We start from the raw sequence: 24,822 nt of genomic DNA on the forward strand, positions 1-24,822 counted from the left end.
TTATTACTCTTGTAACTTCCTGCAAATCTGAAAAAAAATTGAAATCAACAAATTAAACAAAAAAGAAGTTGGGCACGGTAGCGCATGCCTAAAATCCCAGTGGCTTGGGAGGTTGAAGCAGGAGGATCCCCCCAAATTCAAAGTCAGCCTCAGCAATGGTGAGGAGCTAAGCAACTCAGTGAGACCCTATCTCTAAATAAAATGCAAAATAGGACCGGGGATGTGGCTCAGTGGTCAAGTGCCCCTGAGTTCAATCCCTGGAATCAGAAACAAAAAAAAAAGAAAAGAAATGGTACCTATTTACTCCAATAATATAGTGAAACTAAAGAAATCAAATAATATGTTGAATATACTACGACATATCCTTAAAGTTGCTTCTAAAAATAAATTTCTCTAATTTCTTATTTAATCATAGAATAACAACTGAAGCCTTCCAGCTGTAGGGAAGTATATGTTATAATAGAATTAGTATAACAAAAAGGTAAGCAAAAAAATTAATTAAATCTGGGCTCTGGAATCAAACTGCCAGAATGTGAAGTCTAGCCATTCATATATCCTTAGGCAGTTACACAATTCCACCCAACGCACAGCTAATATGGCCTTGAGAATTAAATGAGATAATGTATTCACAGTACTAAATGATAAGTATTACATAGACTAGTGTCTCAATGTCAAAAATACTATTCTAATATGTAACCCTAACTCTAATTACATGAGAAATGAGGTAAAGAAAATAAAATCTGACTTCCAAATCTTAAAGAAGAATGGATTTTTTTTTTTTTTTTTTTGCCATACTAATTTACTAATTTGGCAAACCTTTTTTTTTTTTTTTTTAAGTTTTCAATGGACCTTTGTATCATATTTATTTATTTATATGTGGTGCTGAGAGTTGAACTCAGTGCCTCACACATGCTAGGCAAGTGCTCTGCCACTGAGCCACAATCTCAGCCCTGGCAAACCTTTTATTAATTTACTTACTCATCCCCAAAGAGTTGATGGGTATATTCAGGAAAGAAAGTTCTAATGTCATTCTCAAGATCTTCAGGAAAACGAACTGTTTAAAAAAATAAAAAATACAGAGATATTAAGGATACTAAAAGTGACAGGAATTTCTATTTCAAGAATTTCACTATAATTAGGATACAAACAACATATTTCTTACTTAAGATGTCACTATTATATAATTTATACTGGATTCTCATAAGATTAGTGAACAGTGAAAATGAAAAATGAAAAAGTAAGTTATAGATGAAAATTTTCTAATACTGTCCTCATGGTCAGTGAGGTTATTCAATGGATGCCAACATATCACCTAGCAGATTACTAATTCACAGAAGGAAAGATATCTTTTCACTTTAGATATCTGATAGTCACCACTTTTCTATGTGATATAATAGCATCAACCCTCATTATGGAACAGACCAACATTACATGCCTACTAACTCAACAATATGAAGCACATGGCATCACTTATGAAGTTTTGTTTTATAACCAAGAATGTTTATTCTAACTCTAATAAAGGTTTTTAATCTTCTAATTTACAGGAAATACAGATAATAATTAAACAAGTTAAACACCACCAAAAGGAAACAAGACAAATCCAGAATGTAGATTTGTTTAATAATTCTATGCAATAACTTTACACTTCCACAGAAATCCATAGCATGGCAAGGGAGAAATGCCTAAGGAAGGAGGGAGTCCACTCTAGATTAAGAGAGATTAAAAAATATTAAAACCAAATGCACCAGGGGCTTGGGAGGCTGAGACAGGAAAATTGCGAGTTCAAAACCAGCCTCAGCAAAAGCTAGATGCTGAGCAACTCAGTGAGACCCTGTCTCTAAATAAAATTCAAAATACGGCTGGGGATGTGGCTCAGTGGTCAACTGCTCCTGAGTTCAATCCCCAGTACGGGGGGGGGGGGGGGGGGGCAAAAACAAATGCAGTACATGAAGCTGGGGGGATACAGCTCAGTGATAGACTGCTTTGTCTAGCACATGTAACGCCCTGTGTTTGATCCCCAGTATTGTTTTGATTCTTGATTGGAATTTGCTTTTAATTAAATTTTATAAAGCTATTATAGAATTGAAGGCAGAATACAAAATTACAGGATATTGAAGGATTACCTTTAAATTTTCTTAGCTCTGATAAGAAAATTATAGTTTTCTTATATATAGTTTGGCATTATAGTTTTATATATACACACACACACACACACACACACATATATACATGTTAATGCTCATATATTAGGAAATGTACTGTGAGGGAGGCGTCATGATGTTCAGAAACCTACTTTTCAAATAATTCAGCAAAAATACACAAAATAAAGCAAATATGGCAGAATGTAAATTGTTGATTCTAGGTGTTGGATATAGGTGAGTATTGTTTTATTCTCTCAACTTCTCCATGTGTTTGAAATTGCTCACAATAAAAATTGAAAGAAAAAAAAAGACAAGACCTGGGCCAATATAGTCAGATGTTAAGATATGAAAAAGTGGAGAGATGGGATCACAGATACTCATTAGTTTGCTCTGTTTTTTGTGTGTAATCTTTCAAAGTTAATAAAAAGTAGTCCAATATGTCCAGACTCATTAACTTAAAATTTTCCAACTGTTAAATCTTGAATGTTTGAAAATGTTTCACTATCTCTTAGAAATTTGAAAAACCAATTTCAAACTACTGCTTTTAATATGTATATTATATCACCATTTGCATGGGTAAAGAAGCTGAGGCAGGAGGATTGCAAGTTCAAAGCCAGCCTTAGCAACTTAGTGAGGCTCTAAGCAACTAGTGAGACCCTGTCTCAAAAAATAAAAAGGTGGGACTGCATATGTAGCTCAGTGGTAGAGCGCTTGCCTAGCATGTGTGAAGCACTGGGTTTGATCCTCAGCACCACATAAAAATAAAATAAATAGGGCTGGAGTTGTAGCTCAGTGGTGGAGCACTTGACTGGCATGTGTGAGGCCCTGGGTTTGATCCTCAGCACCACATATAAATAAATAAAGTAAAAAGATCCATTGACAACTATATATATACAAATATATATATACATACACACACATGTTATATATATAAACTAAATAAATAAAATAAAGGTATTGTGTCCATCTACAATTTTAAAAAACTTTAAAAAATAAATTTAAAAAGGTCTGGGGTTGTGGCTCAGTGGTTAAGCACTCCTGGATTCAATCCCTGGTACCAAAAAATAAAAAATAGTCACTAAAAATTTTCCTTCCAGGAAAACCTCCAACATTAACATTCTGGGGGAAAATGGAAGCTTAAAGCCTGCTACACTAAATGGCACATTATTGCTATGTAGAACACAGGGCTTGCAATAAATCTTTCGTTTGAACATATGTTCTATTGTTTCTACTTCTATATATAGTTCCCATTCTTTCTGGTTTTCAGACTTATTTTAGGTTTTGAGGGACAAGATACATACAAGAAGATATGTGTTGTTAGCCAAAAGCAAAAATAAGAAATCACCAAAGCACATTAATCAATTTTAAGCTTGTTTAATAAATACTTAAGCATTTAACATGTGTAAAATCTGTTGACAGGTGCTCACAATGTACATATAAGTGGCTTCTAACCCTCAAGTAGTTTCAGAGTTGCTGCCACACATTTCCCATAGTATCTGATTGTATTATGGATTATTACTAAATTTACTTATAATTCTGTGTTCTTTAACTGAAATCTTAGTGTTCTAGCCAACACATTTTCTCCTGACAGTGTGAATGGATAAGTTTAATTATATTATTTTAAAACATAGGGGTAGCTCCAGTTTTGGGGCAACATTCTTATCAGCACCAGCAATCTACAGAGTTAGGGGTCTCAATATTATAATACACCCTGGAGACAACATAATTAATCTCATTACACTATCTAATCCTATTGATTTCCTAAATTATCTCTCATCCCCATACAATAGTGTAAAACTACTTATCTAATGCAGTTTCTCATCCTTCCCCTAATTTCCAGTAAGTAATCACTGTGAAACTAGTGGGTCAGTTTTGTACATGAGAAGACACAGAAAATCAGAATAGTATTAAATTTATTCAGTAGACGGGTGGTTAGAAAACTTTGTGACAAAGAAAACTCAAGGCACATAAAGCTTCACTGGTGAAGTCTATCAAACATTTAAAGGAGGGGTAATACCAATAATACAACCATGTGATGTTTTGATACATGTGTACCTTGTGTAATATTTAAATCAGATTAAACATATATATCTTCTCAAACATTTATTACTACTTTATGGCAAATGTATCCAAAATCCTTTCTTCTAGTTTTTTTTTTTTTTTTTGTAGTTGTAAATGGACCCAATACTTTTATTTTATTTATTATATGTTTATATGTGGTGCTGAGAATTGAACCCCGGGCCTCCCACATACTAGGCAAGTTCTCTACCACTGAGCAACAACCTCAGCCCTCTTCTAGTTTTTTAACACATAGTAATTATTAACTATAATCGACATAGTACTATACAAGAGCACCCAGAACTTCTTATTCCTCTTTAACTATAACTTAGTACTCACGGATCAATCTCTCCCCATTCCTCCCTCCCAGAAAATATTCTGACTTGAGTAAAAATAAAAACACAACACAGGGCTGGGGATACATATGGCTCAGTGGAAGAGCATTTACCAAGTATGTTGGAAGGCCCTGAGTTCTATTCCCAGCACCACAAAATAAATGAGTAAATACAAATTTTTTTTTAAACCCACAATAGAATTAGTGGATGCAAGCAAATCAGTATTTAGAAGTAAATTTAAACATTAATGCTAACATTAGAAAAGAAAAGCTTAGATAAGCACAGTGGCATATGCCTGTAATCCCAGATATTCCAAAGGCTGAGGCAAGAATATCACAAGTTTGAGGCAAGGCTCAACAACTTAGCAAGACCCTGTCTCAAAAAATAAAAAGGGCTGTGGATATAATTCAATGGCACAGTGCCCCTGAGTTTAATGTCCATTACCTAACACAAAAAATAAAATAAAAAGTTTAAATGGACTGAAATTTTTAAAGTAAATTAACCCAAAATAAGAATAAAAAAATTAAAGATTAAAAATAGAAAACAAACAACAGAGAGAAGCAACTAAAAAGATTAATAAGCTTGTAGGTAAATTTATCAAGAAAAAGAAAAAATATGAATTACCAATATCTACAAGAAGGGATCTTCTTGGTAATAGATTCCATAGCCATTTAGATGTTAATAGGGGAGCTGTAAAGTGGTAAAGGGCTCATACAGCATGCAAAAGGCCCTAGGTTCAACCCCTACCATGCACGCTGGTAATAAAAAACATTTTAAACAACTTTCTGGTAAGAATGTTGGATGAAACATACAAATTACTTAAAAGACAAAAACTATAAAAACATAAGGAGAGCTGGGCGTGGTGCCACATGCCCATAATCCTAGCGGCTTGGGAGGCTGAGACAGGAAGTTTGAGGGTTCAAAGCCAGCCTCAGCAACGGTGAGGTGCTAAGCAACTCAATGAGACCTGTCTCTAAATAAAATATAAAATAGGGCTGGGGATGTGGCTCAGTGGTTGAATGCCTGAGTTCAATCCCTAGTAATGCCCCACCGCCCCCTCCCCAAAAAAAGAAACATAAGGAGACATAGAAAACCAGAATAGTATTAAATGTATTCACTGGATTTGTGGTTAAAAACCCTTTGACAAAGAAAACTCAAGATACATAAGGCTCTGCTACAGACATGTATAGAAGGAATAATAATGAATCTTATATAAACTCTTCTCAAAGAAAAGTAAGTTATTAACTCATTTTATGGACCAGCAAAACTTTGACACCAAAATTGAACAAGGACATAAGAGAAACCATTACCTCCCATGAACAAAGATGCAAAAATTCTTACCAAAATATTATCAAGCTGAATCCAGCAAAGTAGGAAAAGATAATGTAGTAGCATATAAAACTAATTTAACAATTAAAAATCCATTAAGTAATTCATGTTACCAGAATCAAAGAAAAAAATCATATAATGATTTATGAATCATAAAATAATCACATAAGGATTTCAACAAAGAAAAACATTAGTCAGAACACAACACTCATTCGTGACAAAAACTTATCAAATTAGGAAAAGAAGGAAATTTCCTCAGTCTGACAACATACATTAAAACATCTACAGCTAGATGGGTATGGTCACTTGTAATCTTAGCTACTTGGGAGGCTGAAGCAGGAGAATCACTAGTTTGATGCCAGCCTGAGCAACTTAGCTAGACCCTTTCAAAATAAATTTTTAAAAAGTCTGTGGATGTAGCTCAGTGGTAGAGCATTTGCCTATTATCCACAAGGCCCTGAGTTTCATCTCTTGCATCATGACAAGAACAGAACAGAAAAGATCCTACAGATAATACCAAACTTAATTGTGAAAAGTTCAATATTTTCCTATTTAAACTGAGAATAAGGCAAAAAAGTCTGCTCTACCACTTCCATTTGGCATTAAAATAGAGGTCCTGTACCATATAATCAGATTTTAAACATGGAAACTAAGACATATGGACAGAAAAAAAAAAAAGCTAAAATTGCCTTTGTTAATAGATAATAGGATTGCTTACTGAGCGTCTCACTAAATTGCTGAGGCTGGCCTTGAACTTGCTATCCTACTGCTTCAGCCTCTGGTTTCACTGGGAATAAAGGCATATACCACTATCACACTACTATTTATATATATATATATATATATATATATATATATATATATATATATATAATATATATAATATATATATATATATCATCTCAATAGATGTTTAATGGTGTTGAAGAACACAAAGAATTGCACAAACTGACATTATGTGAATGTAAGTTCAAATACACACGAAAGAATTGAAAGAAATTTTAAAAATCTACTGTATTCTAAAGCATCAAAAAGCTAAAGACATAGATTTACTCATATATATTTAACAAAACATGTGAGATTGAAAACATTTGCAGATTATAGAGATATGCCACGTTCATGGATTAGAAAGCTCAAAATAACAAAGACAACAATTTTCTCCACATTCATTTATAGATTTCAGTGTAATCTCAATTAACCCAGAAATTTTTGAATAGAAATTAATAGAATGATTCCAAAACATACATGGAAATGAAGTAAAAAATAATCAAAACAATCTTGGAAAAAGAACAAAAGATGGAGTACTCACACTATCAAGATTAAATATAAACTTACACTAATTAAGACATTATGATATTGGCAGAATACACAAATAAATCAATGGATGAGAATAGAAGCCAGATGTAGGGCTATACTTATAAGGTCAATTTATTTTTGTCAAAGCACTGAAGCATTCACACAAATTATACTGGTATAAATGACTATATACATAGAACAACAAACTTTGATTCCCTTCCTTATATTGTACATGAAAAGTAACATGAGATGTATCATATACCTAATTGTAAATAGTTAAAACTACAAAGCTTTCAGAAGAAAACAAGTGATATCATCATGATCTCCTTGGGGTAGGCAAACATTTTAGGCAAGAACCAAAGAACACTAATATAAGTTTTAAGGATAAATTGGGGAAAAATAAATTGAATTTCATCAACACTGAAAGCTTTTGCTTATTAAGACACTGTTTAGAATATGAATAGGCAAGCCACATACCCACTCAGGGGAAAATATGAACAAAACACATTATCTGCACAAAGGACTCATGTTCAGAATAAACAATAACTACAACTCAACAATAAAAAGATAAACAGCCCAAATAAAAAAATGGGAAAAAATTTCAACAAGTCACAGAAGCAGGTACACAAATGCTCAATAACTACATGAAAAAAAAATATATACCACTATATACCCACTGAATGCCTAAAATTTTAAAAACTGACAACATAAAATGTTGGTGAGGAGCCAGGCATAGTGGCACAATCCTGTAATCCCAGCAGCTCGGGAAGCTGAGGCAGGAGGATTGTGAGCTCAAAGTCAGCCTGAGAAAAAGCAAGGCACTAAGCAACTCAGTGAGACTCCGTCTCTAAATAAAATACAAAAAAGGGCTGGGGATGTGGCTCAGTGGTCAAGTGCCCCTGAGTTCAATCCCCAGTATCCACCCCCCAAAAAACTACACTGAGATTCCACCTCACTCCAAATAGAATGGCAGTCATCAAGAATACAAATAACAGCTGGTGCAGTGGCACATGCCTATACTGTAATCCCAGTGGCTTGGGAAGCTGAAGCAGGAGGATCCTGAGTTCAAAGCCAGCCTCAGCAACTTAGCAAGGCACTAAGCAACTCAGTGAGACCCTGTCTCTAAATAAAATACAAAAAAAGGGGGGCTGGGGATGTGACTCAGTGGTTAAGTGCCCTTGAGGTCAATCCCTGGTACCTCCCCCCACCAAAAAAAGAATACAAATAACAATAAATTTAAAATGCTGGTGAAGATAAGGGGAAGAAGGAACACTTATACACTGTCAGTAGGATTATAAATTAGTATAGCCACTATGAAAATCAGTACAGAGATTACTCAAATCAGTACAGAGATTACTCAAAACACTAGGAATGGAACCACTGTATGACCCAGCTGTACCACTCCTAAGTATTTATCCTGAAGAATTAAAGTCAGCACAGTTTAGTGATACATGAATACCCATGAAAAGCCAAATTACAAAACCAGTCTATGTATTTGTCAACAGATGAATGGATAAAGAAATGTGATATAAACACCACGGAGTTTTATCCAGTCATAAAAAACAAAAATGTAATTTGCGAAAAATAGATGGAATGTAAGGGCAGTATGTGGATTTTTTTTCCCTTTCATATCTGGAAGCTAGAAAAAAGGAGAGGAGGAAATCTCATAAAAATAGAAAGGGGACTACAGGGAAGAGAAAAGAGAGATGTAAGAAAATAAAATTGATCAGATTATATTGTATGCATGTACAAATATGTAACAAATCCCATTATTACATATAATTATAATGCATTTGTTAAAAAAAAGATTAGAAAATAGAAATTGGTGATGCAAAATAATCTTTAATTATCAAATTTTAAAATGTTCAAAAACACAGTAAAAAACCCAGAAATATGGAAAGAATGTGGAGAAACTAGAACTTTTGTGCACTGTTTTTAGGAACATAAAATGGTGTGGTAGCAATGGAAAACAATATGGCAGTTCCACTAAGAATTAAAAATAGAATTACCTTGAGACTACAGATGTAGCTCAGTGGTAAAGTGTGTAGTTAGCATAAATGAAGCCCTAGGTTCAATCCCAGCACCCTCCCCCCAAATTACCAGCAATACAACTTCTGGGTATATCCAAAATAACCCAAAGCAGGGTCTTGCAGAAATATTTTTTTTTTACCTATTTTCATTATAGCATTATTCACAATAGACAAGAAGTGGAAGCAACCCAACATCTATCAACAGCTGAGTAGATAAATAAAATATGGTATACGCATAAAATGGAATATTATTCACCCTTAAAAAGAAAGGAAATCCTGTCACATGCCAAAACATGAATGAGCCTTGAGAACATAATGCTAAGTGAAATAAGTCACAAAAAAGCAAATACCTTTCACTTATATGAGGTATTGCAACTCTAGAAATGAAAATAAAATGGTGATTGCCAGCTCTAGAGAGGAAGCAATAGCGAATTTTTTTTACAGGTTCAGAGTTTCAGTTTTGCAAGATGAAAAGTTCTGGAGATCCACAGCACAACGATGTAAAAATACTTAACATCACTGACCTGTACACTTGAAAATGGTAAAGATCAAAAACCTGTCACTGCTGGGTGCAGTGGTGCACACCTGTAATCCCAGTGGCTCAGGAGGCTGAGATAAGAGGATTGCTGGGCAACTCATTGAGACTCAACAGGGTTGGGGATGTGGCTCAGTGGCCCTGGGTTCAATCTCTGGTACCCCCCACACCCAAAGAAACAAAACCTGTCACCAAGTGATGCAAGCCTGTAGTCCCAGCTATAGGATGCTGAGATAGAAGGGTCACATGAGCCCAGGAGTTTCAGGGCAGCCTAGGCAATATAGCAAAACCCTATCTCAAACAACAACAAACAAAATGGTAAATATGGTAAATTTTATGGTTTTTACCACAATTTAAAACATCAGTTGAGGTGGGGTAACACAGTAAATCCATAGAATACATATACATGACCAAAAAGAAAAGCTATTCCATTTCATTGCAAATTAAAACAAGAAACTATTTTTCACCTACTAGCAAGATAAGGGTTTTGGTTTTTTGCTTTAAATAATATGCAATGTTGACCAGGAAATAGGTAAAAGGGTAATTTCAAAAAATGCTGGTGCAAGTATAGGTACTTTTTTAGAATGCAATTTGGAAATCGCTACTAAAATACAATATGTTCATATCCCCTTCATCTAACACTGTGGTTCTCAAAAGAGGGACACCTTTATTCACTGTCCGTAGGGAGTGTTTGGTAATAGCTGATGATATTTTTAGTTGCTAAAACCATAGGGAAGGGGCTGGGGATGTGGCTCAAGCGGTAGGGCGCTCGCCTGGCATGCGTGCAGCCCGGGTTCGATCCTCAGCACCACATACAAACAAAGACGTTTGTCCGCCAAGAACTGAAAAATAAAATATTAAAAAATTCTCTCTCTCTCTCTTTAAAAAAAAAAAAAAAAAAAAAAAAGTTTTTTAAAAAAATAAAACCATAGGGAAGTGTTAAAGGCATTCAGTTAGTAGAGACCAGGAATATTATGTTAAACAACATACAATACATAGGACAGTTCCCTACAACAAAAAAATTATATAACCCAAAATGTCAGGAATGCTGGAGTTGAGAAACTCTGCCCTAACATTCCAATTTCTAGTCATACATTGTATCAAACAATCACAGAAATGGATGAAGGATATAAATGGATATTTGTTATAAAGTTATTTTTAATAGTAAAAGAGAAGCAAACCACAAATGTCAGGAGAAAATACTTAAAATAAGCAATTTATGATACCACCATACTGTATTACATAATTTAAGATATAATAGTGAATAATATTTAAGACACTGTTAAGCTACATTAAAAAGCCTATACAAGAGAATCCTGGTTTCAGAAAAATAAATTAAAATACGTGCACACAAAAAATCTAGATCAGGGCTGGGGTTGTGGCTCAGTGGCAGAGCGCTTGCCTAGCACATGTAAGGCACTGGGTTCAATTCTCAAAAATATAGGTCCACTGACAACTAAATATTAAAAAAAAATCTAGATTAGTATTTTCTCTGTAGTTAGGGTTCAGGAAATGTTAACCTCTGTCATCTTTATACTTGTTATATTTGCACTGTTTCCAGCAATTGGCATCTACTGAGTATTTTCTATACGTCAAGTTGTTTAAGCAGTTTATTTGTACTTAACATTTACTCTTCACAACTACGAAATTCTATTAAATCCATTTTATAGATGAGGAAACAGAGACATAAAAAGTAACAGAAATGTTTCATGGTCATATTTTTTCACTTAAGTGTACAATTTTAGTAAGTTGAGTTGTGCCACAATCTAATTTTAAAACATTTCTATCATCCCCAAAAGGAACTTCATGCCTCTCTGCAGTTCTCTGTTCCTACCTCCAGCAACAGGCAACCATTAATCTACTTTGTATCTCTACAAATCTGTCTTTTTCAAACACTGCATACAAATGGAATTATATAATATGACTGGTTTTGTCTAACTACTTTCACTTAGCATGACTTTGAGGTTCATTCACCTTGTGATAGGCTATCTGAACATCATTCCTTTTATTGTCAAATAGTATTTAATCATATAAATACATCATATTTTATCCTTTTACCAGCTAATGTGTATCTGGACTGTTATCATTTGTTGGCTGTTGTAAACAATGCTTCTATGAATTTTTTTTTTTTTTTTAAGAGAGAGAGGGGAGAGGAAAGAAGAGAGAGGGAGAGGAGAGAGAGAGAGAGAATTTTTTTAATATTTATTTTTTAGTTTTCAGCGGACACAACATCTTTGTTTGTATGTGGTGCTGAGGATGGAACCTGAGCCGCATGCATGCCAGGCGAGCGCGCTACCACTTGAGCCACATCCCCAGCCTATGAATGTTTTCACATACAAGCCTTTCATGTATTTCATTTCTCTTAGGTAGACACTTAAAAGTAAAAATGAGTCATATAGTTAATTTTTTAAGAAAAAGTGCCAAACTTCTTTCTAAAAATGACATTGTTTCATATTCCTACCAGCAATAGATGAGTTTTTCTCCACATCTTCATCAATACTTGTTATTATCTATAATTATTTTTAAGACTCTGAGACCTGCCAGGCACAGTGACACCTGCCTGTAATCCTAGCAACTGAAGTAGGAGGCTCAGGTAGGAGATCCTAAGTTTGAGGCCAGTCTCATCAACTTATCAAGATGCTTTCTCTGCAACCATCAAAAAAAAAAAAAAAAAGGCACCCTTGAGGCTGAATCCCCAGCACCACCCCCCCCCAAAAAAAAAAAAATGAGTCCACATATACCTGTGACTTTTTGTATCTTTCCCATATTTTAAACTTTCTCCCTCAAACATTTCCACTCTATGACATAAATCAAGCCTGCATAAAATCTGGCTGTATTCAATAAATGCAGAAAACTATAAATTTACATAAATAACTGTTCTTACATAAAATTCTACTTCAAATTTTACAAGAAATCATATATGCATACATATTATGTAAATGATATTACTTAGAAATGGCATACATACCTAATTTTAGTTCAATTGCTGTATTAGTGTTACATTTATACTCTGCCAGCTTCTTCTCCACTGCACTCTTGTATTCTACCAAAAACTTCTCCATAGCACCAAATCCTAAGAGAAAAGGGATTTTACAAGGTTTGGTTAGAAGTGATTTATATAATCAAATCTGTGGCTGGGGTTGTGGCTCAGTTATAGAGTGTTCGCCTAGTACATGTAAGGCACTAGGTTCGATCCTCAGCACCACATAAAAACGAAATAAAGATATTAAAAAATAATAATAATCAAATCTACAAGTAGGATTCTCATTAGAAGTCGGAAAAGGCAGCTGGCATGGTGAAACACACCTATAATCCCAGCAATCTGGGAGGTGAGGCAGAAGAATCACAAGTTTGAGGCCAGCTTGGGCAACTTAGCAAGACCTTGTTTGAAAATAAAATTTTATAAAAGGTTTGCGATAGGGGTTGGGGTTGTAGCTCAGTGATAGAGTGCTTGCCTATCATGTGTCAGGCACTGGGTTCAATCGTTAGCACCACATAAAAAAATAAATGAATAAAATAAAATTTTAAAAATTTCTTTAAAAAGGTTGTGATAAAACATTTACCTGGCATGTGCAAGAACCTGGGTTCAATCCCCAATACAAACAAACAAATAAATAAATGTCATTCTCCATATAGTCCTCAAAAAAAAAAAAAAAGGGAAAAAATACTGAACATGAATGCCTCATTACAAAAAAGAAAGGAAAAAAAAGTTTTGAAATAGAGGCTTTATGAAATAGGCATGCTTTATGTGAGTAAACCTGAAAATTAGCTCACATTTCCAAACATTTAATATTAATATAATTTACCCAAAAGGATTTATATATAAATAGCCTTTATAAAAGGAAATGTAGAGCTAGGTTGTAGCTCAGTGGTACAGCACATGCTTAGCATGCACAAGGCCCTGAGTTCACTTCCCAGTGTCATCCCCCCAACCCCCTCCAAAATATAATGCTAAAGGATGTAACTGCTTCCATTATCATATATAAGAAACAAAATGAGAATGTCCTTTGATAATTATGATAGTATTTCATTTCTAACTATTCAAATTCTACAGAGTGCTGAAAATTAACTGTAAAAAACTGATAATGCATGGGTTACCTCAAGATATACAAATAACTGGTATTGTGGTTACCTCTGGAGTAACAGAAGAATAGGGATGGGTAAGAAGGGGAAAAAAATCTTTTTTTTGGGGGGGGGGAGCGTTTTACCCAGGATTGAACCCAAGGGCACTTAACCCCTGAAATCACATACCCCAATCCTCTTTATTTTTTATTTTGAGACAGGGTCTCCCTAAGTTGCTTAAGGCCTCACTCGCAAAGCTGATGAGGCTGGCATTGAACTTGCAATCCTCTTGCCTCCTCGTGGAGCAGGGATGGAGAAGTGGCTAAGTGGTTAAGTGTCCCTGGGTTCAATCCCAAGTACCAAAAAACTATACAGAAAGCCTCCAGAGTCGCTGGGATTACTAGGCATGGGCTACCATGCCTGGCAGAATCTTTCCATTTTATGGGGAAAAAAAAAAAATGTACCATATGTGTATAAAGTAATAAACTGTGGGCTACTAGAATAACCAAATGATTTTACTATATAGTGGTTACCCATTAATATACATACAACACTGGAAGAAATCATTATTAAGAGAAACTTTCAGGTAAATATGAAGATAAATTTCCTGATAAAATGACCATAAAAATTACTAAAATTGAAGGAGGAAAAAGTGTGGTGACACAGACTGTTAAGACACAGCTAGCTACTAGAGAGACTGAGGCATGAGGAGGATCACCTGGGCCCATAAATTAAAGATCTGCCTGAGCAACACAGAGCACATCTCAAAAAAAATAAAGTCATGAGCAGAAATAAATATGAGGATATGATGTGTCAGAAACTTTAAATGTAGTTAAAACATACACAGAAAATGGAAAGACACCAGGCTTGGTGGCATACAGATGTGGTGGTACGTCCCAGCAGCTTTGAGAGGCTGAAACAGGAGGATTCCAAGTTCAAAGCCAGCCTTAGCAGCACAGCAACTTAGCAAGACTGTCTCACCTTGTGAAATCATATATTAGCTTAATGTCCACAATTCTATAAATTGGTACATCAACTCCATTTCATATTCAAAAACTCAGGCTTATTAAAAGACTTAGTTGAAAAGCATCCAACTACTACTGTGGTGGAGCTGAAATTTGAATTCTGATATAATTCTTAGAAATATGTACACCTTACGCAGGTACATACAATGTACTCCAAGATCCTACAGTGTGTATCTGATAGAACAGTCCCTCCTTCAACATCTCTAGAGCTCATGCTATAGCTTCAAAAGATATGTAATTGGAAAAAAAAAAGGAATATATTCACACCAAAACAGCATGAGTACAAGTATATAGTAACAGCAATTATAAATTAACTAAAAGTCGTAAGCTGGAGAGAGCTAAGTGGAAGGAACACAAGAACACAATCCTACTCTAAAAGGGAAGTTTAAATGAAGGAAGAGTACAAGAACAACGTTCTTTCAAAAGGATATTCAAATACGATCCTAGGAATACTAAAGTGTGAGAGACTAAGGAGACAATTACGAAGTCACTCAGGGTACAAGCGAGTGCCCCGGAGCAGGGCGAGGCAGTAAAGAGCTAGTTCGGAAGTTGACTGTAGTAGAAGGTGGACACAAACCTGGAAGAGAATTTGCGAATTAAAATCAGCTGGCGGGAATAGGACCAGATGTAACAGAGCTGAGCTAGCAGTGGGCAAAAGTAACAGGAAGAAAAACAGGCCCCAAAACATCTGGCACTGTACAAGTCTAAGTCGCTACGCTGTTCCCCAGCCTCTTTGGCCCTCTGCAGGGACCAGGTTGTTCACAGAAGGCGTAGAACCCCCATCAGTAGGGGGCGGAGGCGCTGACCGCGGCCAACAAGAAGATAGGCTCAGAGTTCTGTGCTTCCTGGACAAAGCAGACCTTCTGGAACCCTAGCTAGAACCCGAAAGTTCCAGGCGGGCACTGTCACCGCCGTATTGGCGTTCTTTGCCAAATCTGCCTGTCTCCTCCCCTTGGTAAACTTTTCCCGGGAACTTACCCGCCATTTCCGAGCTGCGAGCACCCGCGGCTGAGGAAGGACGAATCAACCCGCGCGCTCCCGGAGCGGAAATGACCGCACGGTCTGACGAATTTCCCCCGCCCATCCCCAGCGTGACGCAAGCCAATGAAAAGGAAGAGTTTTGAGGCGCGCGGTGGCAGAAGCTCCTCAAGAGGCGGAGCTAACACCGCGCCGAGTGCGCGCTCGGTTGCCTAGCCGCCGCGAGTTCGTTCTGCAACTCTGCAGGCCTAAAGTGGAGGAGGCCTCGGAAGGGACCTTCGTGTTTAGGTGCTCGCGGGATTGTGGAGAGTTTCTTTAGAGTTACTGTTAAGGCACCTTAAGGCTGTTTCTCCTACCGAGCCCCCATGGGTTCTGGAGACTGAAAAACGCTCCTTGGCCGGAACTGTAGATACAGACACCTGAGCCCCAGTTTTACCTAGGTAAAATGTAGGACTTTGGCTTAAGAAGAAATTTTCACTTACTATTTTACTTACATGTACTTTTGCTGAAAATATTATTTTCCTTTTTAATTTTTTTTTCTCCCGGTATTGGGTATTAAACACAGATGCTCTATCACAGAACAACATCCCCAACTCTGACAGGGTCTCTGTAAGCTACCCAGACTGGCTTCAAACTTGCGACCCTTTTCTCTCAGGGTTTCGTGTAGCTGGGACTACAGGAAGCAAGTACTTTAACATGTATGTTTTGTTTTGGTTTGGTTTTTGGTGCTGGTAATCCAATGCGGGGCCTTCCGCGTGGCTGTATAAACACTCTACCACTCCCTCCTTTAGTGCTTTTAACAGCATATATTATGGTATTTAAACACTCTGTTTTCTTGCAACTATTTTCATGCGAGGCAAGCACTCAAGCACTCTACCAACTGAGCTATGTCCCCAACCCCTCAAGCAGCCTGTTTTAGTCTTAAATGTCTAGACATCCTTGAGACTGGAACTACAAACATCATAGGACGCTAAGTTTGGTTACAGGTTTCATTAGTATTTAGTAGCTGTTGAAACTTTCCCTCAGAGGATAAGCCATTATTTTAATTATCCACAAACGTTCCCATAATATTGTCTATACACTAGAATCCTTCTCTGGACAAATATTTGTCAGCTAGTATTATCATGATACATGCTAGATCTAAAATGGATCCTTGGGATGATTCTAAAACTAATTACCAGAAAAGGTAAATTGCTCAAGTTCACCCTCAGTATACAAGTTACACAAGAGCCCAATTCTCAGGTACTTAGAGATGGTCTTTTCTTTTTTTCAGTTGTTGGTAGATCTTTATTTTATTTATTTATATATGGTGCTGAGAATCAAACCCAGGGCATCACACATGCCAGGCAAGTGCACTACCCTTGAGCCACAGCCCCTTAGAGATGGTCTTTCTGAAGATAAAAATGAGAAAACTCAGAACTCCTGGATCCTTTTCTTATTAAAGTCTTAATTAGGGTTCAGGATGTAGTTACGTGGTGAGTGCTTGCCCAGCATGCTCAAAACCCTAGGTTCAATCTCCAACACAGCAAAATGAATAAATAAAGCCTTAATTATGCATTAGCCATTGTAGTCATAATGTTAAGACAAAACTGAAATCAATGCTACTAATGACATTATGAATCAAAAAAGGAGAACAATTCTTTTAATTTTTTTTCAAAATGTCAAGACTCATTTCTTTACAAAAATCATTTTATCTATGGATTAGTCAATAGATGATCAGCAATTATGATTCTTTCAAGAAAGAAATCAAGAGGAAGTTATGTTTTAAATCAGCAAATCTGAAATAGATAATTAGTCCTGAGGCATTTGGTTAATTATAGGGAAGAAATATGATAAACATTGAGGCAGTGTAACTATATCAATATTTAATATGATCTGAATATCTGATTGCAGAATTGAGACTACAAACATTTTTTGGTACCAGGGATTGAACCCAGGGGTGCTTAGCCACTAAGTCACATCCCAGCCCTTTATTTTTTATTTTGAGACAGGGTCTCACCAGGTTGCTTACAGTGGCACTCAATTGCTGATGTTGGCCTTAAACCTGCAATCTTCCTGCCTCAGCCTCCCCAGCCACTGGGATTACAGATGTGTGCCACCACACCTGGCTGAGACTACAATTTTAAAATCATCATTGTCTTAGAATTTTTCACACATATTTTTTAAAATATCACAGAATATATGTTTAAATGCAGTTTAACCAAAAGATAAAAGAATGGCTTCTTTCAGAAAAATAATATAAAATTGCCAAAAAGGAAAAACATTCCCCTTATTTGTAGAGATGTTTCCCTTTTTAAAAAAATTAGTTATATATGAACACAATATCTTTATTTTGTTAATTTATTTTTATGTAGTCTGAGGATTGAACCCAGTGCCTCACTTGCGAGGGGCAAGTGCTTTGCCACTGAGCCACAACCCCAGCCGATGTTTCCCTTTTAATTCATGTTTTCCATGTTCTAAAGGGTACTTAAGAAAGTGACTGTTACAACTGTAGAATAAATTCCCATAAGAGTCATGCTGTTCTGAAATATGTGGGAAAGTTAGCATAGTTGTCTGGAAAGTTTAGTGACCTATTACTTCTACTACTTCATGATTGACCTTGTTTCATCCATTAAGTAGAGTTAATATTTTCCCAGTCACCATAATGCATTGTTGTGAAATTAAATGGAATAATATTTATAAAAAAGCTTTGTAGACTCTAACATTTTATGTAAATACGAAGTGATAACATGATAACTTTTAGTCTAGTATAGAAAATCTGGAAAAGGCTTTTTTTTTTTTTTCAAGAGAAAAAATACTAATTACACTGTTAGGAATGACTAGTAACCATTTATTTGGTACAAGCTCAAGTGCAGATGGACTAGGAAATTTTACCATCGTCTTGAAACCTTCCAGAAGGAATTTTTTTTTAACTTTGTATAAAAAATATGGTCACCAGAAAATAGACGTAGGAAATCTTAACAAATAACAATAGCTAGCTACATGTAGTTCATAGTTATTGTATTCATTTTTTAGCTCACAGTGGTAATGAGGGTAGCATTATGAGTTTCCATCCTCAATTATGCAGAAGCCCCTATCCAGCTAGATGACTTCCAAATGGAATATAGGAATGAAAATTAAAATAGATCAGCACATATGAAAATCATCATATGAAAAACAACTTAAATACACACAAATTAACAGCAATTTGAGTATTCTATTTTTAAACTACTCATAGATGTATACATGCTAGTACATTTTTTTGTCAGGGGAGGCAGGATTTGCTAGAGTTTCAACCCAGGGCCTCATGCATGCCAGGCAAAACACTCTATCACTGAGCCACATCTCTAGCTCTATGCTAATTCTTTTTTTTTTTTTTTTTTTTTTTGAGAAACAATTTAGCAGTTTTAACAAATTTTTATAAGCCAAATTTTAAACTTTTATATATTCTTTGAGGTAATTTCACTTGTAAGTATTTGTACTACAAAACTACTTGCACATCCAGCATTACACCTGAAATCCTGGTTAGTTAGGAGACTGACTAACTAACAGCAACCAAGGAGGCTGAGGTACTAGGATTTTAAGTTAAAGACCAGCCTCAGCAATTTAGTAAGGCCCTAAGCAACTTAGTGAGAAATAAAAATAAAAAATAAAATGGATTGAAGATGTAGCTGGGTGGTAAAGTCCCTTTGGGTTTAATCTCCAATACCAAAAACTAAGCAAACAAGGCTGGGTATGTACCCCTGGGTTCAAGCCTCAAAAGAAAAGAAAAAAAGTTAAAATGTAAATAGGGGGCTAAGGGATATAGCTCAATGGTAGAGTATATGTTCAGCATAAGCAAGGGCCTGGGTTAAATCCCTGGCACCTAAAGCATTTTTTTAAAAAATAAATTGTACAAGAAGATTATGCTATTTCATTGATATAAAAATCTATCTTGGTGGGGAAACAGGGGTGCATGCCTGTAATACCAGTGGCTCTGAAATCTGAGGCAGGAGGATCATGAGTTCAAAGCCAGCCTCAGCAACTTAGAAAGGCCCTAAGCAACTTAACGAGACCCTGTCTCTAAATAAAATATTAAAAAGGCTGGGATGTGGCCTAATGGTTAAGTGTCCCTGGGTTCAATTCCCAGTACCAAAAAAAAAAAAAAAAAAATCTATTTTGGATGTTGAGGGTGTAGCTCAATGATAAAGTGCTTGTCTAGTATGTGTTATGGCCCTATCTCAATCCCAGTACCATCAAAAAGAAATGTATTTTGATATAAACAGAAAATATCAAAAGCTTAACCTAATAAATTTAATTTTGTTATATTTAGGAGGGGAAATTCAGAGATAGGGATTAAAGGGTTTGTTTGTTTTAAATACTGTTTGCTTCTTTTAATAAGGACATATTGATTTATTTCATAATTAGAAACTTCTTCATCTCTTTGGAGTTTTTTAGGCATGGTTACTAACTCCTTAACCTCCTCTTTATGTTCTACAAATTATGGTACTCAAAATTAAAAGAAAGCAGGGCTAGGGTTTTGGCTCAGTGGTGGTACGCTTGCCTAGCATGCGTGAGGCACTGGTTCGATTCTCAGCACCACATACAAATAAATAAAATAAAGATCCATCAACAACTAAAAAAAAGTTAAAAGCAAACAAGGCTGGAGATGTACCCTTGGGTTCAAGCCTCAAAAAAAAGAAAAAAAAAATAAGCAATTTAGTTTGAAAAAGGAACAGTTGAACATTAATATTTCCAGTTTTGCATTTTTTTACAAGCAAAGATTGACCAAGATAAGAGAAGGGCACTCTAGTTGTTTTTGTTTGTTTATAAAATAACCATTCAATGACGCCTGCTTTACTTTTGGAAACTGTACATCTTTTGGTTTGGATCTGATTTGTCCCCAAAAAGCTCATGTGTGAGACAATGCAAGAAGGTTTGGAAGTGAAGAAGTGAAATGATTGAGTTATAAAAGCCTTAACCCAACAGTGAGTTAATCCCCGAAAGGGATTAACTGAGTGGTAACTAAATGGAGGTAGGGTGTGGCTGGAAGGTGTGAGTCATTGGGGGTGAGCCTTTTGGATATATATTTTGTATCTGGGGAGCAGAAGTGTCTTTCTCTTTCTCTCTCTCTCTCTCTCCACCCCCCCCCCCTTCCTGGTGTGCTGTTGTGAACACCACAGTCTTCCACCATGCTGTTCTGCCTCATCTCTAGCTCCCAAAGAATGCAGCCAGCCATCTATGCATTGAAACCTCTGAAACTGTGAGCCCCAAAATAGACCTTTCCTCCTCTAGTTTTTCTTGTCAGGTCTCTTGGTCACAACAATAAAAAAGCTGACTAAACCAATACAGAATTCATTAGAATGGCATCATATATTTGTCTTCATAGGATGAGTAATATAATAATAACTATGACATTACATACTCTATGATTAAAATGTTATTTCAGATACTCCATCTTTTTTCAGTTTTACCAAGAAAAATAGCCATTACTTCTCTTTTAATTTTTTGTTGTTGTTGTTGTTGCTAGTTTTTTTGGTTTTGCTTTTGTATTGTGAATTGAACCCAGGAACTCAGGCATGTGTGGCAAGCACTCTACCACTGAGCTACATCTCTAGCCCCTTTCTTTTAATTTTATTTTGTGAGGAGCCTTGCTAAAAAGTGTCAAAACTGACCTCAAACTTGTAATCACACTGCCTCAGCCTCCTAAGTAGCTAGGACTATAGGCCTGAGTTGCCACAAAACACCCCTGCCCCGCCCCCCTTGCCTTGTTTTGTATCTTAATGTAGAAGAGCTTCAGAATAAGGAGAAAGTTAAGAAAATTTAGTCAAGTTACTTTAGTATTAAAGAAATGAGGCTAAAAAGTGAAAAATTAAGACTAGAAATATTAATTTTAAGTTCACATTTTGCTTTAGTCCATGTCTTTAAATTGGTTTTAAAAACCCACATAGTATAAATTTACTAAATTAATCAAAAAATCCGTTATTTTAATGAATCATTTTAAGACAACTTCTTTGTAATGTACGTATTTATATAACACAATACAGTAGCAATACTTTTAACATACCATAATGCAGACACACAAAATAACATACATTTAAAACCGCTATATAATACAATTTATTCAATGTTTAGTTCATAAATCTTTTCCTTAAAAGAATCATAAAATAAAATAAAATATAGTTTTTTGGTAATTTTTTTTCTAAATTTCTTTACAAGTCAGAATTTTGAGGGACTATATAAAGTTGTCAATAAGCTAAACCAACCAGTCACTTTGCACATTAGTGAAAATTAAAGGATTTCTCCTAAAAATTTTTGCTAGGGGAATTCAAACTTAATTATTAATTTGATCAATACGGGACTTTCAGAAACCCCCTTTGCTGGTCTCTCTCTCTCTCTATTCTTTCTTTCTTAGTACTGGGACAATTTACTACTGAGCTATATTCCCAGTCTTTTTTTTTTTTTAATTCCCCTATTTTGAGACAGAGTCTTAATAAATTGCCAAGACCGGCCTCAAACTTGTAATCCTCCCGCCTCAGAAGGCTGGAATTATAGATGTACACCACCATGTCAGGCTTTTTGCTCCTGAATGAATTAAGAGAAAGAAAGGGTCATGCCACCTGGCACTATATAATACAAAGAGAGCCTGCTTCAAAATGGAAGAACGGTAAGTCAGTAGGGTTAGGATGCACTTAAAGAATGAAAGGTTTACTTTTTTATATATCTTTGCAAAATTGTTTTATTGTATGTGAGAAAGTCAATGTTACTTATAGATATTATTTTTTGATACAGTTTAAGAGAAACTAAAGTACTTTGAATAATATAGAATCAGGAATTTTACAGCAAATTTTTTTTTTATCTTTTATTGATTTTATTTTTTTTAAATACATGACAGCAGTAGAATGCATTACAATTCTTACTACATATATAGAGCACAATTTTTTGTATCTCTGTATATAAAGTATAGTCACGCCAATTTATGCCTTTATACATGTACTTTTTTTAAAGCAAATTGGTTTTAGAAATCAGGTAATCTAGTCTTGTCATATATTATTACTTGGTATACATAGACATCAAAACTTGTTCACATCTCCTTATAAATATATATGTATATATTTAAACTGCTGCTAGTTCATATGTTAAATACTACTATTTTTAACTTCTAAGTTTTTTGGCAAGAAATTATTAATATTCATTTTTAGTAGAAACTTCAGTAAATCACCTGTGCACTTCTGGAGGTTCCTGGCTTGATCCCATACTCTCATTTGAGTTTACTCAGCTAGTAAATAGTAATAGATAGAGCTAGATATTATGGTCCAAGTCTCTCAAATTGGTCTTTAGTTTTTCCACATTTTTCTTCCCTTTCTTCCTATAGCAAGGATTAATTTTTTCATGAAATAATTTACTTTGGAGAGAAATCATTGTGTCTGGCACATGGTTGACACCTATTAAATGCTTGTTAAATGACCGCAGTCATAAGAACACAATTTATTCTCCAAATAACCAAGTTTCCAATTTTGTTCAAGTAATTCTTGGTTCTTGGGAGTGGAAACTGCTAAATTTCTTTGCTCTAAAATATCTTTGAGCATGTGATTAGAATCAAAGAGGCTAAAATCCAACTCATCCACATTTAGTCCATTATTATCAATATGTGTATTACAGAAGTCATTCCTTCTTATTAAATTGTTCTCTGGATGTCTCTAGGGAAATAGTTTTGACCTAGGATTGGTAAGTAGTTTTCAGGAAGTGGATTTTTACCAGAGTATATTATATTCATGATAAAACAAAAAATTTTTCTGGGACAAGGACATATTCTTGTAGATAAGTTCAGATGATCAGTAACCCTGGATTTCCCTAATTTAAATTCAGATTAAGTTCTAGCTTTACTGAGTAGGTACAAGAAAATCTAGTTATTCTCCATGAGAGACTTCTTTCTAACTCCTTCTCAACTTTTAATCAATTAAGCACCCAAACATTCAGACACTAAATGTAAGCTACAGTATCCCCAGACTCAGAGATTATTGGAAATATACTTATGGAGTCAAGGAGAGACATTGGGTAATTGATACAGTGGATACAACATCCTCCTCTTCTGCCTGGGTTTCCCACAACAAACAAGAATGAGTCCATGCTATTCCCTGTAGCAGTGCCATTCCATGTTAGCCTTTATATTTTCTTCTCTTCAGTTGACTTCATTGAGGCCTGCTGGACCTAGGGCCTGCTGTGTTCAATAATCAAGGTAGACTTGCTTATCACAGAAAGATTTCCTCCCTTTTTGATCTGACCTCCATAGGTTAATTACAGATCATCTCCTTTTGGACAGTATGGACAACTCTCTGTGTTAATCAGCCTTTCATTGTTGTGACCAAAATACCTAACAAAAACAACTTAGAGAAGGAAAGATTTATTTTGGCTCAGTTTCAAAGGCTCAGTCTGTGGTCAGCTGGTTCCAAGGCAGAAACATTATGACAGAAGTATATGGTGAAGGAAAGCTGCTCAGATCTTCATAGCCAGAAAGCAGAGAGAGAAAGGGACCAGGGACAGATACAGTCCCCAAGGGCCTTTCCCCAGTGACCTACTTCTTCCAGCCACAACCTACAGTTACCACCCAGTAGTCTCTTGAAATTATTAATTCATCACATGGATTAATCCAATCATTTCACCTTTGATTGCTTAACATGAGCTTTGTGGGAACATTCCAGATTTAAAGCATAATATCCTGCAAGGCTAGAATTCTGTCATTTTTATATCTGAATTCTTACTTGAAGTGAGAATACATTCCTTTAACATTTATCAAGGATTTAAAAAAAATTTTTTTTTAGTTGTAGTTGGACACAATACCTTTATTTTATTTATTTATTTTTATGTGGTGCTGAGGATCGAAGCCAGCGCCTGACACGTGCTAGGTGAGCACTCTATCGCTGAGCCACAACCCCAGCCCCTTACCAAGGATTTTTAATCAGATTAACTGTTATATGATATACATTAATATTTAAGAATGCCCATACCCTCTCAGGCTCTATTAGGTTTCTTTATCTCCCTCCCCTCCCTGCCTGATGTTTAAGGACAACCTCC

The 24,822-nt window shown here is 35.5% G+C and overlaps 1 protein-coding gene across 1 annotated transcript in view; it reads right to left on the reverse strand.

Moving 5' to 3' along the window:
• The window catches only part of Hat1 (histone acetyltransferase 1), a 47,885-nt gene extending 32,030 nt beyond the window's left edge, over positions 1–15,855 (reverse strand). Inside the window, exons 1-3 of the mRNA XM_027946094.2 lie at positions 15,790–15,855; positions 12,693–12,797; positions 979–1,054 (exon numbers count right to left, since the gene is read on the reverse strand). Coding sequence (XP_027801895.1) covers positions 979–1,054; positions 12,693–12,797; positions 15,790–15,796 — 188 coding nt within the window. The 5' untranslated portion in view covers positions 15,797–15,855. The remainder of the gene's footprint in view (positions 1–978; positions 1,055–12,692; positions 12,798–15,789) is intronic.
• Between the last annotated feature and the right edge of the window lie 8,967 nt (positions 15,856–24,822).

Source organism: Marmota flaviventris, chromosome 11, assembly GCF_047511675.1.
Source record: "Marmota flaviventris isolate mMarFla1 chromosome 11, mMarFla1.hap1, whole genome shotgun sequence".
Classification (NCBI taxonomy): Eukaryota; Metazoa; Chordata; class Mammalia; order Rodentia; family Sciuridae; genus Marmota; species Marmota flaviventris.